The 20,119-nt window shown below is 32.1% G+C and overlaps 5 protein-coding genes across 5 annotated transcripts; 4 read left to right on the forward strand and 1 right to left on the reverse strand.

Annotated features, from left to right (window-relative positions):
• The first annotated feature begins 4,164 nt into the window (after positions 1-4,164).
• On the forward strand, positions 4,165-9,563 carry LOC106100670 (endochitinase A-like). Its single transcript, XM_013279634.1, has 4 exons — positions 4,165-4,319; positions 4,419-5,615; positions 8,518-8,617; positions 9,357-9,563. Exons 1-4 carry the CDS (start codon positions 4,311-4,313, stop codon positions 9,464-9,466), a joined length of 1,416 nt encoding a protein of 471 aa, XP_013135088.1. The 5' UTR covers positions 4,165-4,310; the 3' UTR covers positions 9,467-9,563.
• A 900-nt stretch (positions 9,564-10,463) lies between these two features.
• On the forward strand, positions 10,464-12,419 carry LOC106100931 (peroxisome biogenesis factor 2). The gene is made up of 5 exons (XM_013279999.1): positions 10,464-10,691; positions 11,149-11,226; positions 11,407-11,832; positions 11,946-12,167; positions 12,241-12,419. Exons 1-5 carry the CDS (start codon positions 10,659-10,661, stop codon positions 12,325-12,327), a joined length of 846 nt encoding a protein of 281 aa, XP_013135453.1. The 5' UTR covers positions 10,464-10,658; the 3' UTR covers positions 12,328-12,419.
• Positions 12,420-12,847: 428 nt separating this feature from the next.
• Positions 12,848-14,291, forward strand: LOC106102104 (chromatin modification-related protein MEAF6). Its single transcript, XM_013281516.1, has 4 exons — positions 12,848-13,153; positions 13,287-13,490; positions 13,643-13,679; positions 13,758-14,291. Exons 1-4 carry the CDS (start codon positions 13,013-13,015, stop codon positions 14,174-14,176), a joined length of 801 nt encoding a protein of 266 aa, XP_013136970.1. The 5' UTR covers positions 12,848-13,012; the 3' UTR covers positions 14,177-14,291.
• A 130-nt stretch (positions 14,292-14,421) lies between these two features.
• LOC106102093 (osteopetrosis-associated transmembrane protein 1) lies at positions 14,422-16,382 on the reverse strand. The gene is made up of 5 exons (XM_013281505.1): positions 16,129-16,382; positions 15,716-16,044; positions 15,420-15,649; positions 15,170-15,341; positions 14,422-14,795 (listed from the first exon to the last, which is right to left on the reverse strand). Exons 1-5 carry the CDS (start codon positions 16,248-16,250, stop codon positions 14,743-14,745), a joined length of 906 nt encoding a protein of 301 aa, XP_013136959.1. The 5' UTR covers positions 16,251-16,382; the 3' UTR covers positions 14,422-14,742.
• Positions 16,383-17,497: 1,115 nt separating this feature from the next.
• Positions 17,498-19,061, forward strand: LOC106100840 (gonadal protein gdl). Its single transcript, XM_013279900.1, has 4 exons — positions 17,498-17,801; positions 17,904-18,064; positions 18,528-18,658; positions 18,911-19,061. The coding sequence occupies exons 1-4, from the start codon at positions 17,710-17,712 to the stop codon at positions 19,046-19,048; spliced, it is 522 nt and encodes a 173-aa protein (XP_013135354.1). The 5' UTR covers positions 17,498-17,709; the 3' UTR covers positions 19,049-19,061.
• Positions 19,062-20,119: the final 1,058 nt, after the last annotated feature.

Genomic DNA, 20,119 nt, shown 5'->3' on the forward strand with positions numbered 1-20,119 from the left:
CGTATGAACAGCTTCATACAATCCCATACGTTCTATTTTGACACATAGTTACCGCCTAGCGTTTTCGCGTCCGTGCGAACGCTCGCTTAATACGTATGTAACTAAGCTTAACATTACATTTTTGATTATCATATTTAACATTAAATAATAAAGTGTTCTTATTCTGAATTATTTCTGTCTTTTTGGATTTCATGGCAAGACTCTAATTATTGCCTTACTATAAAATCCAAAAAGACATATTCAACTAATAAATGACCATATGGAATATTATCAAATTAAAGAACACCTACTTTATTCGTAATTTTTACTAAATTGCTTATAATCTATTTTATTTCACAGTTCTACATTAAGTATCTGTTACGCGGTTAAAAACATTACAAGTCTAGCCCTTTTGCTGTAGCAATTTACTGAAGTAAATTACCCGCTTTACTCTCATTTAATCTATTTAAATTGACCCAAATCTTAATACACAACATACATGTTGCATAATTTGCATGTAAGTTGTTAAGAGCTTAGTCGTTTCCTTATGCAAAGTGTCGAGTAAAACCTTATCGGCCTGAGTTCAGGTGCATAAATTGCTACACATACCTACTCGTATGTAAGAACCACTTCACACCACCCGACTAGCCCACTATAAATATTTCTGATATGTAATTTGAAGTCGCGGTAAAGGCCAGGCCATGCTTTGTATGGGTCATGATATTTTTAGCACAAAGTTCATAGTTACATTGATAACGTGATACCTTTCTGTTACCTACTTATATCATTAGAGACCTTTACGATTTCATGATTAACACAACCCACCGTTTTATTTTTAAATTGAACGCTTTTAAATCAAGTTCGATTTTGTGATACTAAAACTGAAGTAAAATTTTGACCGACACTTTTCCCTACTACCTTATTTATACCCGGTTTCTCAGCTACATTTAACTATTCGTTTGTGTTTTTGGTTCCATAACTTCATGAAAGTCTCAGAACTATTAAATTGAGTTTTGCACTGTAAAAACTTATGTCAAATTAACAGTAATGAATCACTAGGTAACGATAAAATAGAAACTTTTGCAAACCTGCATTAAAACTATACAATTAAGGCTGTATCTATTTGATATAATGTAAATTCATCATCATCATCACAAGCTTATTATTATTATACTTATATGGCAAATAAATTGGAAAAACCAACATGTTGAAAAGGGACCATAAACTACAAGCTGCCATTGTTAAGGAAGCAAGTTTATTATGGTAACTGCAATTTTGACATTTGTAATTGAGAATTTGACAAACGTAAACAATAAAATAAAGTTTCCATAATTTCATACGCGTGAAGCCGCACGGGAACATCTAGGATTTGATAAATCAGTTATCTTATAAATATGTTCCATTCGCGTAGAAATTTAGTCTATGCGCAATACCAAGTAAGCCTCGTCTGAATGATTATGATTAATTTGGAGTCATATGTAATTAAGTAAACAGTACCTACACAATAATTCTATTAAAATGATAAGTAATAGAAACAACGCATTCCCATCATTAAAGAGGGTTACTACAAACAGATATCTAATACATCGTGAGAAAATTTATTTCTCAAGAAACTGTACCGTCATAAATTTGACAGTGAATTAACGTATAAAAATTATATGAATAACAAATTTTACTCTCATTGAACTAAATGATGTAATATTTCTCATCTCGATATTAAACGAAATGTATTTAAAAAAAATTACATGTTAAAAAGAAAATGTTACATATTTATATAGTAAATGAAAACGTAAATTAATTACTAGATAACTCTAATATCTCTCACAGATAAAGGCATGTTACGAACTCTACTAGGGAGACATAAGATCAATGGTGGAATTTGAGTGAAATCATAATTTAAGTTTCATTACATAGTACTCAGAAGTTAGGGTTGTCTCCGTGTCGTAGTTAAAAAATGTTTAAAAAAACACTTTAAATGACATCATTTTTTTCATGTGCTTTAATAATAATTTTAATAAAAATGACTTGATAACACCGTTGTTGCAACTATCTTAGTCAATTGTAACCTCATTTTAAGTGACTATAAACTTAAAACGTTCCTATACACCTGTCCAGTGATTGTATCGCGTTGCTAAAATTTAATTTTACGAGCTATAAGATAGACTATATTCAAACAACATTTCCTATTACCAAATTGCTCGCCAAAACCTAAATAATTTATATTCAATTCGATCCTGTCTGCGACACTGCGAATTATCAAGAACTAAAATACTATAGCTATCACCTACCAATATACAAATAACACTGGGCTTCCACTACTGAAAAGATAGTATAAATAAATAATGTCATCCCTTTTATACGCCGTGAAAAACTTCGCTTTTTCCAGTTATTTGGGGTCGGCCTTCCTTGTCCTAAGTCTCCAGAAAGCACGAACTTAGAGGCTTGTTCGGCAAGTTTTATTTCTTTCATATCCCATTGGTCCATCGTCTGCCAAGTGGTAGGTGGTCTTCCGGAGGTTCGCATCGTCGTCGGCATGTGTAAAGCTAATTTGACCATGTGATCTTCAGGTCGCCTCTGAACATGGCCGTACCAACGAGACGTTTCTCTTTTAGTTTTTCCGAAATGCGGTAGAACCTCACGTCAAAATAAAATAAAGTGTGCTGATGTTTCTTTGTTTTGTGTGGTTCAGGAAACGTGACCGAACAACTTTAATGATTGATAATAACGTAGCCTTACTATCCTTTTATAGTCAAGGGGAAAACAATCAATTGACGCACCAAACGGAAACGACTCCGTTCCTTAATTCATTTATCGAGACAGATATCTGAAGCTACTGTTTTTGTAAGTAAATGCATATAGAGAATATTGAAAATCTATTTACTTTTGTTTAGCTTAATTATTTCGAAACTTACATAAACTTGTTTAATATAAAACCGCATCATATTAAATTAGGTACTAGCTTTTGCCCCGCAACAACATTTGCGCGAAAAAAAGCAGTCTTATATGTTCTTTAAAACGATCCCCTAAATCTATGCCAAATTTCATCGAGATCCAGCAGTTTAGGCTACAAACTTTAACAAACATGCATTCATCCAGCAATCCATCTAAACTTTTGCATTTATAATATTAGTATGAAGTGTGACATGATTGTATCGTTATTCCAGATAAAATCTTTCGTTATTTACGATATAGTGTGTTTGTATCATATACTGGTATAAAGGGGCACCCTAGTTTGTTACATAATGTACATCATTTCGACAGTGTAACTACATTACATTACTTTAAACTATATACCTCAAGTACTAATCCCCATTTAAAGTAAAATACACAGTTTAACGACGTACCCGTTTTAAAAAATAAACCGTTTAACTATTACGTAAAACGATCTGTGTGATATCGAGGAAAGGTTTAAAAATATAAAAGTTAATTGAATATATTTAAAAAAATGCCGGTGCTGGCGCCACTTTTGCAGTCTCAGAATTCTGTTTTCATACATTATAAAAATCGAAAACAAAATCTCGTAGGTATAATACAATTTTACCAATAATGCCTATACATGCTGATTTGAACTGTCCAGTTAAAGATTTGAATACACACCCACAGTTTTGACTGAACAGTCTTATCACTGTTGTTAGATTAGTTAAATTCGATAATGATTAATTTGTTACATTTTTTTTTTAAATATTCAACGAAACATTTACATATTATGTTGACTGTTTACGTTAAATTTAGGACTACAAAGTAAGTAACCGAATGATTTAAGTTAAAGTTCGAGCGAAATTGGATTTCATCTTGATTTTACTCAATTAACTATTTTCATGAAAAAGCTCTCTTAAAAAAGTTAACTAAGCTCAGAAAGCTTAACATGTAAATTGTAAAATATTGAACGAGTGAAACAGTTTGTTATCGATATTAAATAACGCGTAGTACGAGTGTGTTATGATCTAATAGACATGCAACCAATAAAACGTAACAAAGTTCATGATTAGTGGATTTAGTTTAATGCAATGTGCATTGCGCGCTTCGCGCCTAAGAAGGAAACGATATTTAATGATTTACAATCTAATAGAACTGAATAACGAGTCATACAGCACTAAGGCCGCGCCCACCGACTACGCCAACGGCGAATGTGAAAAAGTGTGACCCGTTCTTACACATATGAGATTACTATATAAGACTTTGCAGGCGCACTTTGCTCTCATTTCGAATGACGCCGTTTGCCAAATACAATTCGAGTTGTTCGAGCTATTAACTTTACCGAGCGAATCGAATGAACGCACCGCTAGCGATTATCATTTAGAATTAACTCGCATCCCATAAACTGCAATAAAATGAAATCGGTGAGCTAACGATGTAAAAATACTTCAATAACACTTGCATAATATTTGAAACAATTTATTTTAAGTAAAAACATACTATACGCATTTTTTTTGTTTCAGATCATAGTAGTAGTAACACTACTTGCAAGCGTACTTGCTTACCACGACCCAGATCTCAATTACCACCTCAGTCAGGTGCAAAAAGGGCAAGGATGTGGTGACTCGGGATACTCGTACCCAGTGCCAGCCGCACAGCTGACCACCGGACTAGTTTCTAACCAGTATGGAGGTGTCGCATACCAACAGCAAGCGATACAAGCGGCTGCATACCAAGCTCCATTAGTCACTCAAGCTAACTACATTCAAACTGCCAATCAAAACGAATATCACGGCTACGCTACCTCCGCTGGATTATCTTCTGCAGCATCGTCAGGCAGGACGGTGACTCCACTAGCAACCTACGCGCAAGCTCCTATCATAGCTAAAGTTACTGCAGCGCCATTAATTGCTAAATACTCTATATCGCCAGCAAGGACCTCATACGTGTCTAACAACTTACTCAGCCAACAATCGATATCTTTAGGTTCCGCGAAAGCATCACTAGACTCTTATAATATCCAATCTGGTGGGCCAGTTGTGTCTCAAGTGTACGCCGCACCAACTGTTGGATATAAAGCATCTCCGGCGATTCAAGTTCAACAAACTCCTCAGATTGCATACGCCACTGCAGCTCCTGCTATCGTAAATCAATATCAACAAGCCGGACCTGTTTATAGAGCACCAGCTCTTGCCACATCCCAATACATCGCCCCAACTGTGGAGGAATATCACTCTAGATCCGGTGTACAATACAATTCTCAGTCAAACGCAGCCTCTATTGGATACTCAGCGTCTAAAGTGTCTCAGTATACACCAAGTGTTGCCACTCAGTATTTCGCTCCTGCAGTTGCTCAATACTCAGCACCTGCAGTTGCTCAATACTCAGCACCTGCAGTTACTCATTACTCAGCACCAGCAGTTACTCATTACTCAGCACCAGCAGTTACTCAATATTCGGCACCGGCGGTAGCGATACAACACTCGGCTCCAGCTTTAGCACAATATTCTGCGCCAGCTGTAAGTGTTCAGCACGCGACACCGGTAGTGCAATACTCCTCACCTGCAGTATCAGTCCAGCGTTCACCATCAGTGGTTCAGTACTCAGCGCCGGCAGTGGCAGTGCAGCATTCTGCAGTATCGCAGTATTCACAAGCGGCTCTAAGAGGACATGCATCTGTGGGAGTTAAGAATGTTCATACAGAGTTTTTGGAAAATTATGTGAGTATTTTTTATTTCATTTTATTTTTCCTACCGTATTTGTTACTGTACTATACGAGTAATAGACAAGAATCACTTAGAATTTGTAAACTACAAAAAATGATCACAAAATTACTCGCGGCTACCCAACATACAGTCACTTACAAAATTCACAATAAAGCAATATTAAAACAGTTAAACGTATCCTAAAACCGCTTCAGTAATATTTACCCTACGGGACGTTGCCTCACGTGTGTTATTTCTTAGCGTCGGCAATGCAATTCGCTCGCATTGCTCATTAATCATTTGTCATATAAAACTACGACTAAGTATTTCCACCAGGAAAACTAAATTCTAATTATTTTTTTGATGTTTTAAAGCTGTTGTTGTTGGTCGAAACAAAAGAGATATAGTGAAATCAAATTTCATTTCTGCATCCGAATCCGAAACAAACCTCAAGGCGTTTCACTGACGTCAGCAATTGTTCTTTTTTTCACCAGAAAACAGTACTTTTGTAATCCCTGAAGCATTTTCTTTACGTTGGATATATTATTTAGTATCATTTACATGCGATTATATTTCACTGCTGTCTTTCATTGGTTAATTACAGAACTCTAGTAATCAATTTATAGTTGTCTCTACAATTTTAAATCTCGCTCCATCCCACACAAAATTCAAATTAAATTGATAAATTTACAATACCTAACCTCAATACAATTATTTCCCAGGCTTTGTTATTATCCAAAGCGAGACATTGACATTCAATAGGCGTGGCGAATGGTATTTATTATAGGCGCTGGGATCATTAGGTCGTGTTGATCTGCTATCACTGACTTTACTAAAAGCCATTGTCATTTACTATAATACATTTTAAATTACCATGATTATGTATTAGTTGTAAGCATTATGCATTTTGATCCTGTAAATAACCTTTAAGATATTTGGAAGTTGTTTTTAACCCATACGCTACAACTAATTCACAAAATTTATTAAAACAATTTCTAAAGTTAACCAAGTTGTTTATTTGAGATTAATATAAATTAAATGAGTAATGTTTTAAATCAGGAACATCATCTGCAGGTAAAAGGATTTTTACATAACAGAAAAGGACAATAACCTTAACTTGCGTAACGTAACCAAATAAATCAATAAAGGGTTCTGATTATTAACTACGTCAGTCAATGCACGGGAGGATAATACTTATGACATAATAAGGAATAAGGATATAAGATATAATTTTAATTTTATGTGCGTCATAATTATCTACTATTGCTACAACCGTTTTAAAAATCACAATTAATACGTGTACGTTTACGATACGTATCATTTTAAAATGCATCTATATTTTATTAAGATCCAATACAAGTTAAGCAATATTATAAACTAGCTTTCGCGCGCGACACCGTACGCGTGGATTTCAATTATTCAATTAAATATTATCAAACTATATCAATTTTGCCAAATTTCATCGATATTCGTTCAACAGTTTAGGCTAAAAACTCTAAAAAAACACCCATTCATTCATCTATTTAAACTTTCGCATTTATAATATCAGAGATATGTAAGATAGAACACGCTCTCAACTAATTTTGCAAAAGTTTCGAATTAAAGTGGTAAAAACTGTACGAAACATCAATTTCTAATGACTTTAGTTGTATTGCTTAAAGCACTCGTCTACTGAACTAATCAACATTTGTATTGCAAAAACCAAGTCAAAAGATAGCATGTGTAGGCAACGATTCGGAATTGATACACGTTTGCGGATTAGTTCATAAATCATAAGAAATCGCTTACATCGAAATTAAGCCCTCAACTCATCAGTAATTTATCATCGTCGTAAACATACTTCCTTTAAAGATATAACGGCCGATAATTTTGAATGATAATACGTTTAGTTTTCAACGCGTTGTCAGAAATGAGATGAGCTTGCAACCCCAATTTTTGTTATTTTAAGAATGTTGCAACACTAAATCTTTGGCTTATACTTCCTGTCCCTGACATCTGTCAATGTCATTAAGAAATGTAGAGCGCCATCTTGGCGGGAGGCTGAAACCTGAGTGTTTAATTCAATTATTATTATTATTATTTATTACAGTTAGGTATATTAATGACCTTAAAACCTTAATAGTCAAGATTCCTTGCACTGCGATTTAAAGGGCTTTTAATTTTAATATTATTTGCATAAGAACAGTCTTTGACATAAATAATTACTGTTTTCTTTCTTGGGCGCTATTAGTTAATGCAATAAAACGATGTTAATTTAACTGGAACTTACTAGGTTCATTCTCGAGACAGTTATATAAAATTTCACTATTTATTAAATTCCATTTTTGTCGTAATGGTCCTTCAGATGAGCTATAAAAACTTCCATGTTATGTAAACACAGAAAACAAGTATTTAGGTCTGTCATGTTCAACTTCCTTATTGGTAATAGTGATCGTGTTCTGTTCAAACTATATTTCATTGTAAACGCTTTAATTCAATTCAGTATTTCAACGGCGATATAATCTCCAGTCTATAGTTCCCAGATACTATTTCAATAATATTAAAGGTATTTGAAATATACTTACAACTGAATAGTGAAACGAATCAAATACATCATTTCAATTAAATAAACGTGACCTATTTAACGCTGTTATATATTTTAATATCGTTTCAGTATACGGCAGTTAGTGATGTAAAGGTCCTACGTAACGTTACAACCACGACTAGGTTGTCAGGACTAATGTAAATACGATGATTGATAGTAATGTAGAAGTGAAGAAACAATATGTAATTTGAAGCAATTACTCATTCTCTAATGACATATTTAGGGTGCAAGATATGTTAAATAATTGTTTCAAACTAAATTTTAATTAAATGGTTAGCCCGCATATCGCCCGCATTTTCGTAGTTTCTTTTTTAAAAAAAAGTTTTTTCACAGGACGCTCATCCGCGATACGCCTTCGAGTACGGAGTGAACGATCCCCACACTGGCGACATTAAGCAACAAAAGGAAGAGCGAAACGGCGATGTTGTAAGAGGTGAGAAGCGTTTTTATTTTTATACCATTCAATTAGTTTTAAAATAAGTTTAATTCAACGTTTTCAAAAGCGGTAAACCCGACGACCTTTAGTTACTTAGTGTTACAAGGTGTGACGCAATGTCGCATAAACATTATCTTATGAAATATTAACCGACGTCGGTTCGCCTCAATACATTTTTCATTGCTCAATTTTTTATTCATTATACCCTTGAATATTACACCGTGCAGGGATTTATTACACTTATCAATATCAAATAATTCATAAATTCTTACATTGTACAAGCAATTAAATTACAACAATCACATAAAGGGCATATAACGACGAAATGAAGTTTTGTCGCCCTCTTAGCGCAGCAAGGGTAGCTGAGACGGTAACAATAGATTCTTATCGAGTTTGCGCAAAACTCTTGTGCCGATTCATATGTGAAGTACAGATGTGAGGAATTATGATTATTGATCATATAATAAGGTGTCAGCTCTATTAATTTTAATATTAAGCTATTTAGCTGCCGTAGATTTATAACATAAAAGTACGTAACTACAAATTCCCGAACTTTTTTTAAGACATCAAACGTAGAAAGTATACAAGTTTAGCAAATGGGTGACATATATAATGTTGTTAGTATTATATCACCACTTAAGGCGCCGTATCAATAATTAATACGATACAATAAGTCATTACGCAATTAAATCAACCATAACAGTCTAGATGTAAAGATATAAATAAATTTATCCAGGTCAATATTCTCTGGTGGAACCGGACGGCTCGGTGCGCACGGTGGACTACGTCGCCGACTGGGAGACCGGTTTCCATGCCAACGTACACAATAGCAAAGACAAACACTAAACTGTACCACTTCCATAGGATACTACTGTAAAAATTGTAATCATGTCCTTTAAAAATAAGTTAAGAATATGTTAAATGTATATATAGAAAATACAAATAAACTAAGATCTCTATGATTTTTTTGTTCTTATTCTTATCACCCTATCATTAACAAGCTCAAGTTTAAATAGGTTGCCCGAGGATCTGGAGCACAACTTATAAAGACGCCTAATACAACGAGAGTCTCATAAATAATACCGAGTAAACAATAGCAGTAATTTAAGTATTGGAGGTTTGAAGGTTCTAAAGAACTGAAAATATGCGATTTTGTTAATTGAACTGTTTTCCAACTGTCGGTTTCAGGTAAAGCTCATTCTTTGTCTAAATTAAAGTTTTTATCACTAACTAGCTGTCGCCCGCGACTCTGTTCGCGTGGAAGTAAAAAAAACCAAAAGTGAGTAGCCTATGTGTTCTTCCAGATTATTCTCTACGTCTGTGTCAAATTTCATCGAGATCTGTTCAGCCGTTTAAACAATAAACTCTAACAAGTAACGCATATAAATCAGTTGTTGACCGAGTAACATTGGGTAATACATAATATGTTGTCGCTTTCATTTCAAATAAATTGTATTACTTGCTCCATCACATTACGCAAAGATTGATCGTCACAAATAATGTGACATATTATATTATATTTATTCCGTCAATTTTACTAAGTAAAGTATAATCTAATTATTTTCGCATTAGTTACTTATGTATCGTATGATTGCGAGAAAACAATATGCTCCACCGTTTTTCTATTGTAATACATTTCATGAAATATTTCTGAATTTATCTTTATATATATTAAAAGAGAACCTAAAATTGTAGGTGTTCTAATGTAGAAAAACATTTTCAATTATGCCTTCAGCTGTATCTTAATTATTTTTTAATCTGTAGACGTCTGAAATAAACGACAAGTACAAAAAACATAGACAAAAACATAACTAGTGTCAAAATGATGTATAATGTCTGTTTATATTTGACAATTGTCATTGACAGTTATCAACAACAATAACAATATTTAAGAGCGTGATTTAACAATAGAATTATCTATTGATCAAAGTACACGCACTTCAGCTTCAGTAATATGGTTGCTACTGTTGCCTATGAATATTATCTTAACTACCTTAATTTTCAATTTATTTAAAATTGTACCTCTATATCCATTACCATGTCAATGTCATACATTCCCAGAGTTACACAGGTAAATAAGTTTAAAGCAATTATTTATGATGTTGGAATTTAATATGTTTACTGGTAGGTAAAACTTTACACAAGTAGGATGGCTTTTTAATATTGAAACAATGTGTATAGAAAATATTATAAGGAATTGTAGATCTGATGTTTAAAAATGACTTCTCATCTCGATACGTACCGCGTAACATCATGGGATATATGAAATAGGAGATTGTATAAAATGTGATTGATTGATGCTTATAATTATATATAATATAATTATATAACTTATTAACTATGTGAAGAACTCCAGAGCCTGGGACGGCAGAAAGTAACCATCCAACAAAAAAACCTTGTACACCTTCTCGACTCTCTATAAACTTCTAACTTTATTTTAAACATTCTTATACACCTTCTCGACTAAATAATAAATTCAGTTACTAACAAAAACAACATATGAATTTAAAAATTTTTAATATTTTCAGCTAGATTCTCTACAATTGGATGAGCAAGTTGAGGACTTATTCAAACAACTGTTATTTAATGCTACGAAATTTCTAGAGGTTTGTATCTATTCCATTTCGACGAATTATTGTGTTTTTTATTTGTTTATTTCGATAGTTTAGGTGAAAAATCAGCAATTCTTTAAGGAAACAGTAAAATGTTTTTTTTTTTTTTCGGTTTTCAAATAAACCCTTCATAGTTTATGTTTAGCGTATTTCATAATAACATTCGATTTTCAGCCTGGAATTCTTCAGCCAATTTTACCTGAGCTTGAACTCTTATTAAGATCTTGGATGTTCAAGTACTCATTATGCAACAAGAAATGTACATTTGGTCAGGAAATGTTATCCTTGAAATATGACACCACAAACCTTTCAAAAAGCAAATTGTATTGGTACTATGGCTATACAATAGGTTTAAGATATTTGAAAGACAGAGCCCTGTATAGTTTAACTTCAAATATAAAAGTGCAAAACTTTTGCACTAAATTAGAAACATTTCAATTGATAGGAGATATTTTTAACTTCCTAAGATTTATACAGACTGGGAAATATCCGGTATTAATAGATTTTATACTTGGACTTGAACTGACTGCAGATAAACTGGCAAGGGAAGACCTTACAGATCTCTCCTGGACTCGAGAACTGTTATGGCATAATCTAATTGTAAGTCAATTTTAATACTTTATGTTTCTCGATGCTTTATTTGGTGAACTGTGAACAATTCTACTGTTGTTTCTATAAAATTATGTATATGAATTGATGCGTTTTATTTTCAGGAATTAATAGGTACAGTGGTTTCTCTGGTCAATTTGTTTGGGTTAAGAAGAAAACTGAGCAATACTTTAAAATATGTTTGGTGGCGAAAACATGTTCGGTCTGTCGGAGGAGCAAAACCACCAACAATGACAATCAATACTGTTTGTGCTTGTTGCTCAAACAAACCAGTACTACCTCATGTGATGGGCTGCTCACATATATTTTGTTATTATTGCTTATCGGTAAGGCAATTTAACAGATATAATAGTTACTGATTGGTTTATGACTACAATCAATATGTTTATCTTTTTTTAGGCAAATAAAGCTGCTGATCCTGAATATGAATGTCCAAAATGTTATTTAAATGGAAATGATATTACTAAATTTAGTATAAATTTATGAGAGTGGTATACAGTGATGAAAATTTATTCTTAATATGAATGAAAATAGAATACACTAATCAAGTTAAGGGTATTAAAGGTTGTGACTTAATACATTTTTATGTTTAATTTCCTTTTATAGTTTCAAAGGCTGCTGCCGATAGTAAACTTTTTCATAGCATTTTTAAAAAGTGCAAAGGCGAGTCCAAGCGCGTTAAGCATAGCGTTGTGTAAACTAAATCGTAATGTGGGCTAAACGCGGAATAATATCAATCATTAAGCCGATATTTGATCTCTCTCGAAAGATCATTTCTTTGAAATTTCATCGTCTATTTAATATGTTTCTGCTAGAAGCAAATGAACTTCAGGTTTCGCATGAAAATATACAGTATATTAAAGTTAATAAGTCAAATTGGTAAGTACCAACAGAACGTTATTTTCGTTTTTTTCAGAGCACCTTTAAAACATTTTTTATCTATGACTACATAGACCATTTTTAATCTTTAAAATGTCTATAGTCGATGCTTTTTGGTTATGGTTCAAGAGGCAATGTCAAGTGTGTCAAACGAGTTTAAGATTGTTACTGAAGTTTTTAGATTTATTGAGCAATAATTAGGAAATAGTTATACAATTTTGCAGAATTTTATATTAAAAATTTATAAGTATGGTTATGGTATTATAGAAATAGTAAAAGAACATCCACGAAAATGGTTGTTTCACCGCAAAGCCCTGCTGGCGAAGCTCCAAATGTGCAAGGTTCTAAAACCAATATGGCCTCCAAACAAACTTCTGTTGCCGATACAAGAGTTGAATTAGCAGAATTAGTTAAAAGAAAAGCCGAAGTAGCCGTGAGTACTTATTAAATCTTATGTGTGAAATTTATCCCGATTCATATTAAATGCCCATTTATCAAAATTAATAATAACAACTATTTGTTGTTGTTTATAGTTTATTTACTTGTCAAAAATGTTTTTATTTTAGGAAACTTTGGCTAGTTTGGAGCGACAAATATACGCTTTTGAAGGCTCATATTTAGAAGATACTCAACTGTATGGTAATATAATTCGTGGATGGGATCGCTACCTCACAACTAACAAGAGTACAAATTCCAAAGCAGATAAACGTAACAGAAAGTTTAAGGAAGCTGAGCGGTTGTTTTCTAAATCTTCTATAACGTCAATGGCTGTAAGTATTAGCAATTTCATGTTACATCTTGATTAAATGAAACATAATTGCCTACTAAACTTGCATAAGGTTTATTTTTTTATGATTATCTTATTACTCATACATGACCAGGTATAAAATTAAAATAATTATTTTTTTATTCTTCCCAACAGGCAGTCAGTGGACTTGTCGATCCAGCAGAAACAAAAAGTAAGATTAATAATATGATAATTTTAAAACTATTACCTTTTTTTAAGTCTTGTACACAATTTATATTATTTTTAATAGATGAACGGAATAGCGAAACTGAATCCCAGACAAATGAAGATTCATCGGATACACAACTGAGCGGACTGAACTTAGGTAATCTAAATCACACAACAATTCACGGCTCTACAGAGAGTATTGCATCCAAGCCATCTGGGAAACAGCACACTAATGGAGTTATCGAAAAAGCAATGAGTCAAACAAAACAAAGTGCAACCCAAAAGATGGCATCTGGTATGTTACAAAAATCATTTAACAGTGATACTAAAATGCTCTCTGCAGTTGGCTTAGACAGTAGACCCGGAACTCCAAAAGATAAAGATTCTGCTCTTAGTATTGCAAAGGGAGATACAGCACTGAACTCATTGAAGCATAAACTCACTAATAGCAATAGTAATAGTGTAAAGAAAAATAACAATAAAAAAGCTAGACATAGATAATTAACTGGACTTAAGTCATTCGGTGCCACCAAGTCGTCAATTTTTGATGATAGCAAAGTTTCAAATAAATTTTAGTGGCATAAAACATTAGGCAAACAATTTAAAAACAACAAAAGAAAGATTGCCTTACCTTCACTGCCAAAACAATGAGGGCCTTACCATAAATAACTTAGTCAAATACATTTATGCTTAAAAATACATGAACCATTTTTTACCGCGTCTAGCGCTTGGTGTGGATTTTTGACAAATTGTAGTTATTACATTATATGTAGGCTTGCAAAATGCAATTTTAACAAATACCAATATAGTACTTATACAGAAGTAGTGCAGTTATACATATTTATGGTAAAATATATAACCATGTTGACATCCAATATCAGCAATGGTCGAAGTGTGTTTTACTTAACAGTGCCTAACTTTATTGGTAGTACAATGAGTGCTGATGCCAAATGAAATAAACAATAAGAATACAATTTTATAAGTAGCTTTATTTCTCTAAGATTTTCAAATTTCTCATAATAAGCTTTTGTAAATATCTCTTTGGCATAAATTAAATATTACATTGTTTAATCTTGTCTGGAATTTACTGATCTTAATATAGTTTGTTTGATTCTTGATTCTGAAAAATAAAGAAATCAAATAAAGTTGTGTGTTTTATTTGGTGGTAAACTTTAAACCATCGTCTTCCTGTCCTTATTCTATTTCCATTAGGTTAAAACACTTCCTTTTTATTTAACCAGGTTAATCTACTATCATCTCAGTTGTGACCTTTTGTGCGATCCATACATCTCTTTCTAAGTCTACCCTTTACCAGTGTACCTCCACACTTATAACTTAGAATAGATAAGCATCATTAATATGCAAATCAGAATTATACTACCAGTACTGTTAAAATTATGGTTTTTAAATACTTGATAAAACAGTAGAGAACTAAATGTTTTATCAATTTATAAAAAAAATGCTTTCAAACCCCACTTGTAATGTAATACTTACGTTTTAAAACTTTAGGCAAATCTCTTATTGGCCCACAATATCTTACAGATACATAAAATATTAAAGGCAATAATGATATCAGTCCAGCGCTGCACAGAAATATAATTTCAGGTGTTATTCTTAACTTGCAGCAATTGAAAGTTTTACTCCAAATACTTCTTGTAGCATTCATCTAGAAAAGAGCAAATGTAATCTTTAGTTGATTTTATCATTTGTTTATTTTTCTCTGGGTAATTAAAAAAAAACTTACCGAATCAACAATATCCATACAAACAGAATCCACTCCAATGGAATCAGTGCTTAAAGTCGCATAGAATGAATCTAACTGAAGATAGAATTGCATACATTTTTCACACACTGTATTGTTATTTTCTGGGTCATAATTGTTGGAAAAACAGTTCATTGTGTCATTAAACAATGTAATGAAATGATTTATATCATTCTTTATCACTGGTTTATTATCAGTCCAGTTGAAGCAATCTAAAAATAGACGAACCTTAAAATATTGTATTATATTTAAATTTTATATAGGGTTTCTTCACTTACTGTTGCAATTTCCTTTTTCCCAAACTGCTGATATACTGTCATGATATTGCAACACCACATTCAATCTATCATGTGACATAAACACAGATCTGCATGATGTTCCATTAACAACAGTTTTAAGAAGCTCTTGATATTTGTTACGAAAACAAACATAATGATCAACACATTTTTCACATAATCTTACTGGCCTAGCATTTAAAATTGAACACATTGTCAAATTAGATGCACTCTGTGAAAATGATTGTAAGATGTCGTAGCATTCCTTTGGATATGAATACATATCTTTCACCAGTACCGTATTAAATGATTCGTGATTTCCCTTATTGTACCTGAAATACATAAATGATATAGAAAACATTTTATACAATAACTGTTACTCAAATATTTCGTACTAGTTTACATTAGAAACTAACAATAAGGAAAATCCATTGTAGTAATTTTCTTCTTCACTTACAGCACAGTCCACACTTAAATTATATGGATAAAGAAAAAATAGGACATAGAATCTAGTCACTATCCCATATGTACTTAGCATGGTAATGATTAGTTCATAAATTATTATTTACAATGCAAACGTGATATAATAAAATACAATAGAAAAGAAAAAGATATTGTCATTAATCTACTCAAAACAAAATAAGAAACATTACAGTCCTATTTTCTTGTTTTGGTAAAAAGTGACAGGTGACAGCGACAGTTTGACACATAAGGTTGTCCCTTGAATTGACCGGTTTTCATTCAACTAGTTGAATTTAACGTAAATATATAATAAAATAGAGTCAGCTTTCAGTTAAGAACATATCGTTTTTGGATCTATCGTTTTAAACGTCTGATTTTTATGACTAGTTGAAAAAATATTAACGGCTTCGTCTCGTTGACACTAAAATTGACAATCCACAACCAACCAACATCCCTGTTAGATATTTCCACAAATGAATTCCTATAAAATACAGACGAGCGGCCATATTAACAATACTTTAAAAAACACAAACTGAACTCAAATGCGACAACGCAAATATATTGAACATTCCGTTGTGACGACTAGTAAAACACTGAGCTCGTTGGCGACTGAGCGCCGAGACTGCGACTGAGCCCGAGCCTTGATTGCTTGCTTGTTTTCGGAGATGTTGTTGCTGTTAACCCTATTGACGGTTTTTACAGCTTCATCGGATACTGAGCTCTCGGTCTCGGATGATCGAGAGCTAGAATAGAAGATCCCTAGTGTGGTTAGGTCCCTAGTTGCCGTACGGCTATGAGTAACTGAGTGTTTCTATGTTTTATCTTAACGGAGGGAGCCCGAGCCACTCCTTGCCTTACATTTTATATAACTACCCCCCACTATTCCTTTTCCTATTATGAACTATCGATATTTGGTTTAAATAAAAATCGAATGTAATTAAAATTATTATTTTCTTATTAACTAATTTAGAGGACAATTCTATTATTGACTATAGTGTAGAGAATTTAGCGATGACAGAAATAATAGCGAAATCCAATTCGATTACGTACGGCTGTAGTAGTAATAAACATTTATTAACTCTCATTATGTGTAATGATCATTATTAATTTGAGAAAACAGTGTTTTTTTTTCAATTTATAAGTTATAACTATTAACCTATGAATTCCAACTTCTATAAGAATAAAAATCAAAAATCGATAAGATTCATGACTGATTTTACACACAACCCTACTAAATTTGAAGTGAATTGTCAAACTAATCTAATTTATTATAATAACAAATATGTTTGACAGCCACAATTTAATGTTTTAGATGCGAGAACGGAATCTTTTAATTTCAAGTTTGACATTGACTGTGGTTGTCAACATCAATGTCAAACTTGAGATACAAAAATTAAAAACAACAAATGGTCTCTACCATACCATAGCAATTATAATTATGAAATTTAAAATATACTACGATTGCATTATTATAGAAGAAACTTTACTGTGTGTAAATGTGATATAAATAACAAGAATCATAATTTTTCTTGGAGATGGAAATCAGTGAACCCACACCTGAAGCTTTACAACGAAAATTATATTTTTTACTTGAACAATTACAGGACATGGCACGAGAATTACCACCGTAATTACAATTTATTGTTTTGTTTTTAGAAGAGGGAATGTTTCATTAATATTTATTTTGCTTTATTATATTAAAATGTGTATAAAACATTTTCTTTTCTAGGAAATACCAAATGAGAGTACCTATAGAGTTACTGTCTGGATTAGCGAATTGCCTACTGAATGATACTATATTTGAAATTGTGAAAGGATTAATGGAAATTCAACATGTCACTGAAAAACATCTTTTCCAGCAAAGGTTACAAATAATTAACAACCATACATGTAAGATTGTTTTGTTCCTTTAAACTTTATACCATTGAAATGTAATCTAAATCAATTATTACATCAAAAAGCACTAGCAATATTCATTTACAACACGGAATATTGGTTGCATATTTATGTAGCTCAGCCATGATCTATAGTTTTAATTTATATATGCCTGCAATCAGAGGAAGAAATCAATTTGAATTTAAGTCATAATAAGAACACGAGCGCCGCCAAGCGACTTTCGTGCGAACTAAGATTAATCTGAAAATAGGGATTGTTGCGAGAACATTGTTTGAATGATATGGGCTTGGTAGATTGATCATATCCTGACTGAAGAGTATTGTGAATGTGTTCCTGAAATCCGACTTTACCCATGGCCGCCCACATGTGATCTTGAGTAGTAGTAATTTTGATATTGTGCTAGCTCAAGCCGACATATATAACTTAGGAAAATCTTTAAAATAAATACCTGTTTTAGTGGAAATACAAGAAATGATGACAAATACAGCCCCTGAACAGCAAGAAGTTCAGAAAACTAATTTATTGAGAAGGCACAAGGAAGAACTTAAACAAACTGATATGAAATTAGTCCTTCAATTGGATCAAAAGGTAACACAATTAAAATGAAATATATATCAATAAAATTCACATACTACAGGCCTGACTGTCCAATTGACTATTCAAGAGAAGAGCATAAAACTGTCTCAACATTCAAAGTCAATCCCCTTAGTCTGGGATCAAAAGTAGCTTATGTTTTAACAGACTGTCATATACAGCTATGCTTAATTTTATCAAGATCTGTTAAGAAGTTAAGTCCACAAAATCTAACATCTATCCATCAGTAAGATATTTCTTTTCTAGGTAAGTGATCAACAAGATACATTAGAAAAAGCAGGAGTGCCAGGTTTCTTTGTGACTAGTAAACCAATTGAAGTAAAAGTGCAAATGTATCTACTTGACTTTATATTAAGATTAAGTAAAATGGATATTCCGCAATAAAAAAATTATCATATTTGTTGACTTTTAGTGTACCACTAGCTGTTGCCTGTGACACTGTTCTCACTAAGATTAAAAAAAAGCTTAGAAAGTAGCCATTGAGCTCTTCTGGAACATGTTCTACATCTGTGTCAAAATTCAAAATCCTTTAAGCTGTTCTAGATATTCATAACAAACATCTATCCATCCATCCATCTAAACTTTGTCATTTATTATATTTGTAAGGTTATAATGTTAATATGAATCGATTATTCAAAGTAACACTGAAGTAATTCACAGTTATAATAAATAAAAGAAAAATTTGTGCCTAAAATGTTTATTAAGGCATTTTTACAAACATCAATGTTTAGTACAAATATCACCTCTATTCCTACTTTTGGTATGTCAAGGGATTTTTAAAAATACTATTACAATGTTACATTTTTATAACCATTACTAATAAAATAGATTTACAAAGTGTTGATACAAATGGACAAGGAAATTATACATTTATTTGTGATTTAAAATGAAATTTGAACAAACTTGACTTTCAGACTATCGATAATTTTGTCAATATTTTGACTTTAAATTTTTTTACATAAATGTTTGTTATAGAAGTAAACTTTAAGTTCTAAGACAGTTTAAAGAGATGTTGAAAAACATTAAAAATTGGAAAAACCAAGTCAAGCTTGTATGAAATCTTTAAACGGATGATTAATTTTTATATTTTTTTAGCAAAACTTGTAAGATTTATTGCAAAACAAGTAAAAAACTCAACAATTCTCCATTGTCTCGTTCACACGTTTGTTGAATCACTCGACAAAATACTAGTCTAGTATCACACAATAAAATTGAACACTAACTAAATGATTACAATTTATAAAATACCGTTTGTTACATCTTAAATAAGTTATAAATAAAATTGTGCTTCCTTTTTTCATTTTTATAAATAAATAATTAAAAAAATATCGTTATACAATAACCATCACCTATAAAGCACTTAATAAATGTACTTTTTGGTTTTATAATTTGTTAAATTTTAATTTAAAGTGTTATATGAATATTACAAATTTGTGTGTTTTAAATATATTTGAA

Source organism: Papilio polytes, unplaced genomic scaffold, assembly GCF_000836215.1.
Source record: "Papilio polytes unplaced genomic scaffold, Ppol_1.0 DF824303.1, whole genome shotgun sequence".
Classification (NCBI taxonomy): Eukaryota; Metazoa; Arthropoda; class Insecta; order Lepidoptera; family Papilionidae; genus Papilio; species Papilio polytes.

Coding starts and splice junctions, on each gene's coding strand:
- LOC106100670 (XM_013279634.1), top strand. Junction 5,616..8,517: donor CAGAGTTTTTGGAAAATTAT/GTGAGTATTTTT, acceptor GTTTTTTCACAG/GACGCTCATCCGCGATACGC. Junction 8,618..9,356: donor AAACGGCGATGTTGTAAGAG/GTGAGAAGCGTT, acceptor AAATTTATCCAG/GTCAATATTCTCTGGTGGAA.
- LOC106100931 (XM_013279999.1), top strand. CDS start 10,659: ATGTCAATGTCATACATTCCCAGAGTTACACAG. Junction 11,227..11,406: donor ATGCTACGAAATTTCTAGAG/GTTTGTATCTAT, acceptor TTCGATTTTCAG/CCTGGAATTCTTCAGCCAAT. Junction 12,168..12,240: donor TTTGTTATTATTGCTTATCG/GTAAGGCAATTT, acceptor ATCTTTTTTTAG/GCAAATAAAGCTGCTGATCC.
- LOC106102104 (XM_013281516.1), top strand. CDS start 13,013: ATGGTTGTTTCACCGCAAAGCCCTGCTGGCGAAGCTCCAAATGTGCAA. Junction 13,154..13,286: donor AAAGAAAAGCCGAAGTAGCC/GTGAGTACTTAT, acceptor TTTTTATTTTAG/GAAACTTTGGCTAGTTTGGA. Junction 13,680..13,757: donor CGATCCAGCAGAAACAAAAA/GTAAGATTAATA, acceptor TATTTTTAATAG/ATGAACGGAATAGCGAAACT.
- LOC106102093 (XM_013281505.1), bottom strand. CDS start 16,250: ATGCTAAGTACATATGGGATAGTGACTAGATTCTATGTCCTATTTTTT. Junction 15,650..15,715: donor GGAAAAAGGAAATTGCAACA/GTAAGTGAAGAA, acceptor GTCTATTTTTAG/ATTGCTTCAACTGGACTGAT. Junction 14,796..15,169: donor TTTGCCTAAAGTTTTAAAAC/GTAAGTATTACA, acceptor TTTATTTTTCAG/AATCAAGAATCAAACAAACT.
- LOC106100840 (XM_013279900.1), top strand. CDS start 17,710: ATGGAAATCAGTGAACCCACACCTGAAGCTTTACAACGAAAATTATAT. Junction 17,802..17,903: donor ATGGCACGAGAATTACCACC/GTAATTACAATT, acceptor TTTCTTTTCTAG/GAAATACCAAATGAGAGTAC. Junction 18,065..18,527: donor AATAATTAACAACCATACAT/GTAAGATTGTTT, acceptor TACCTGTTTTAG/TGGAAATACAAGAAATGATG.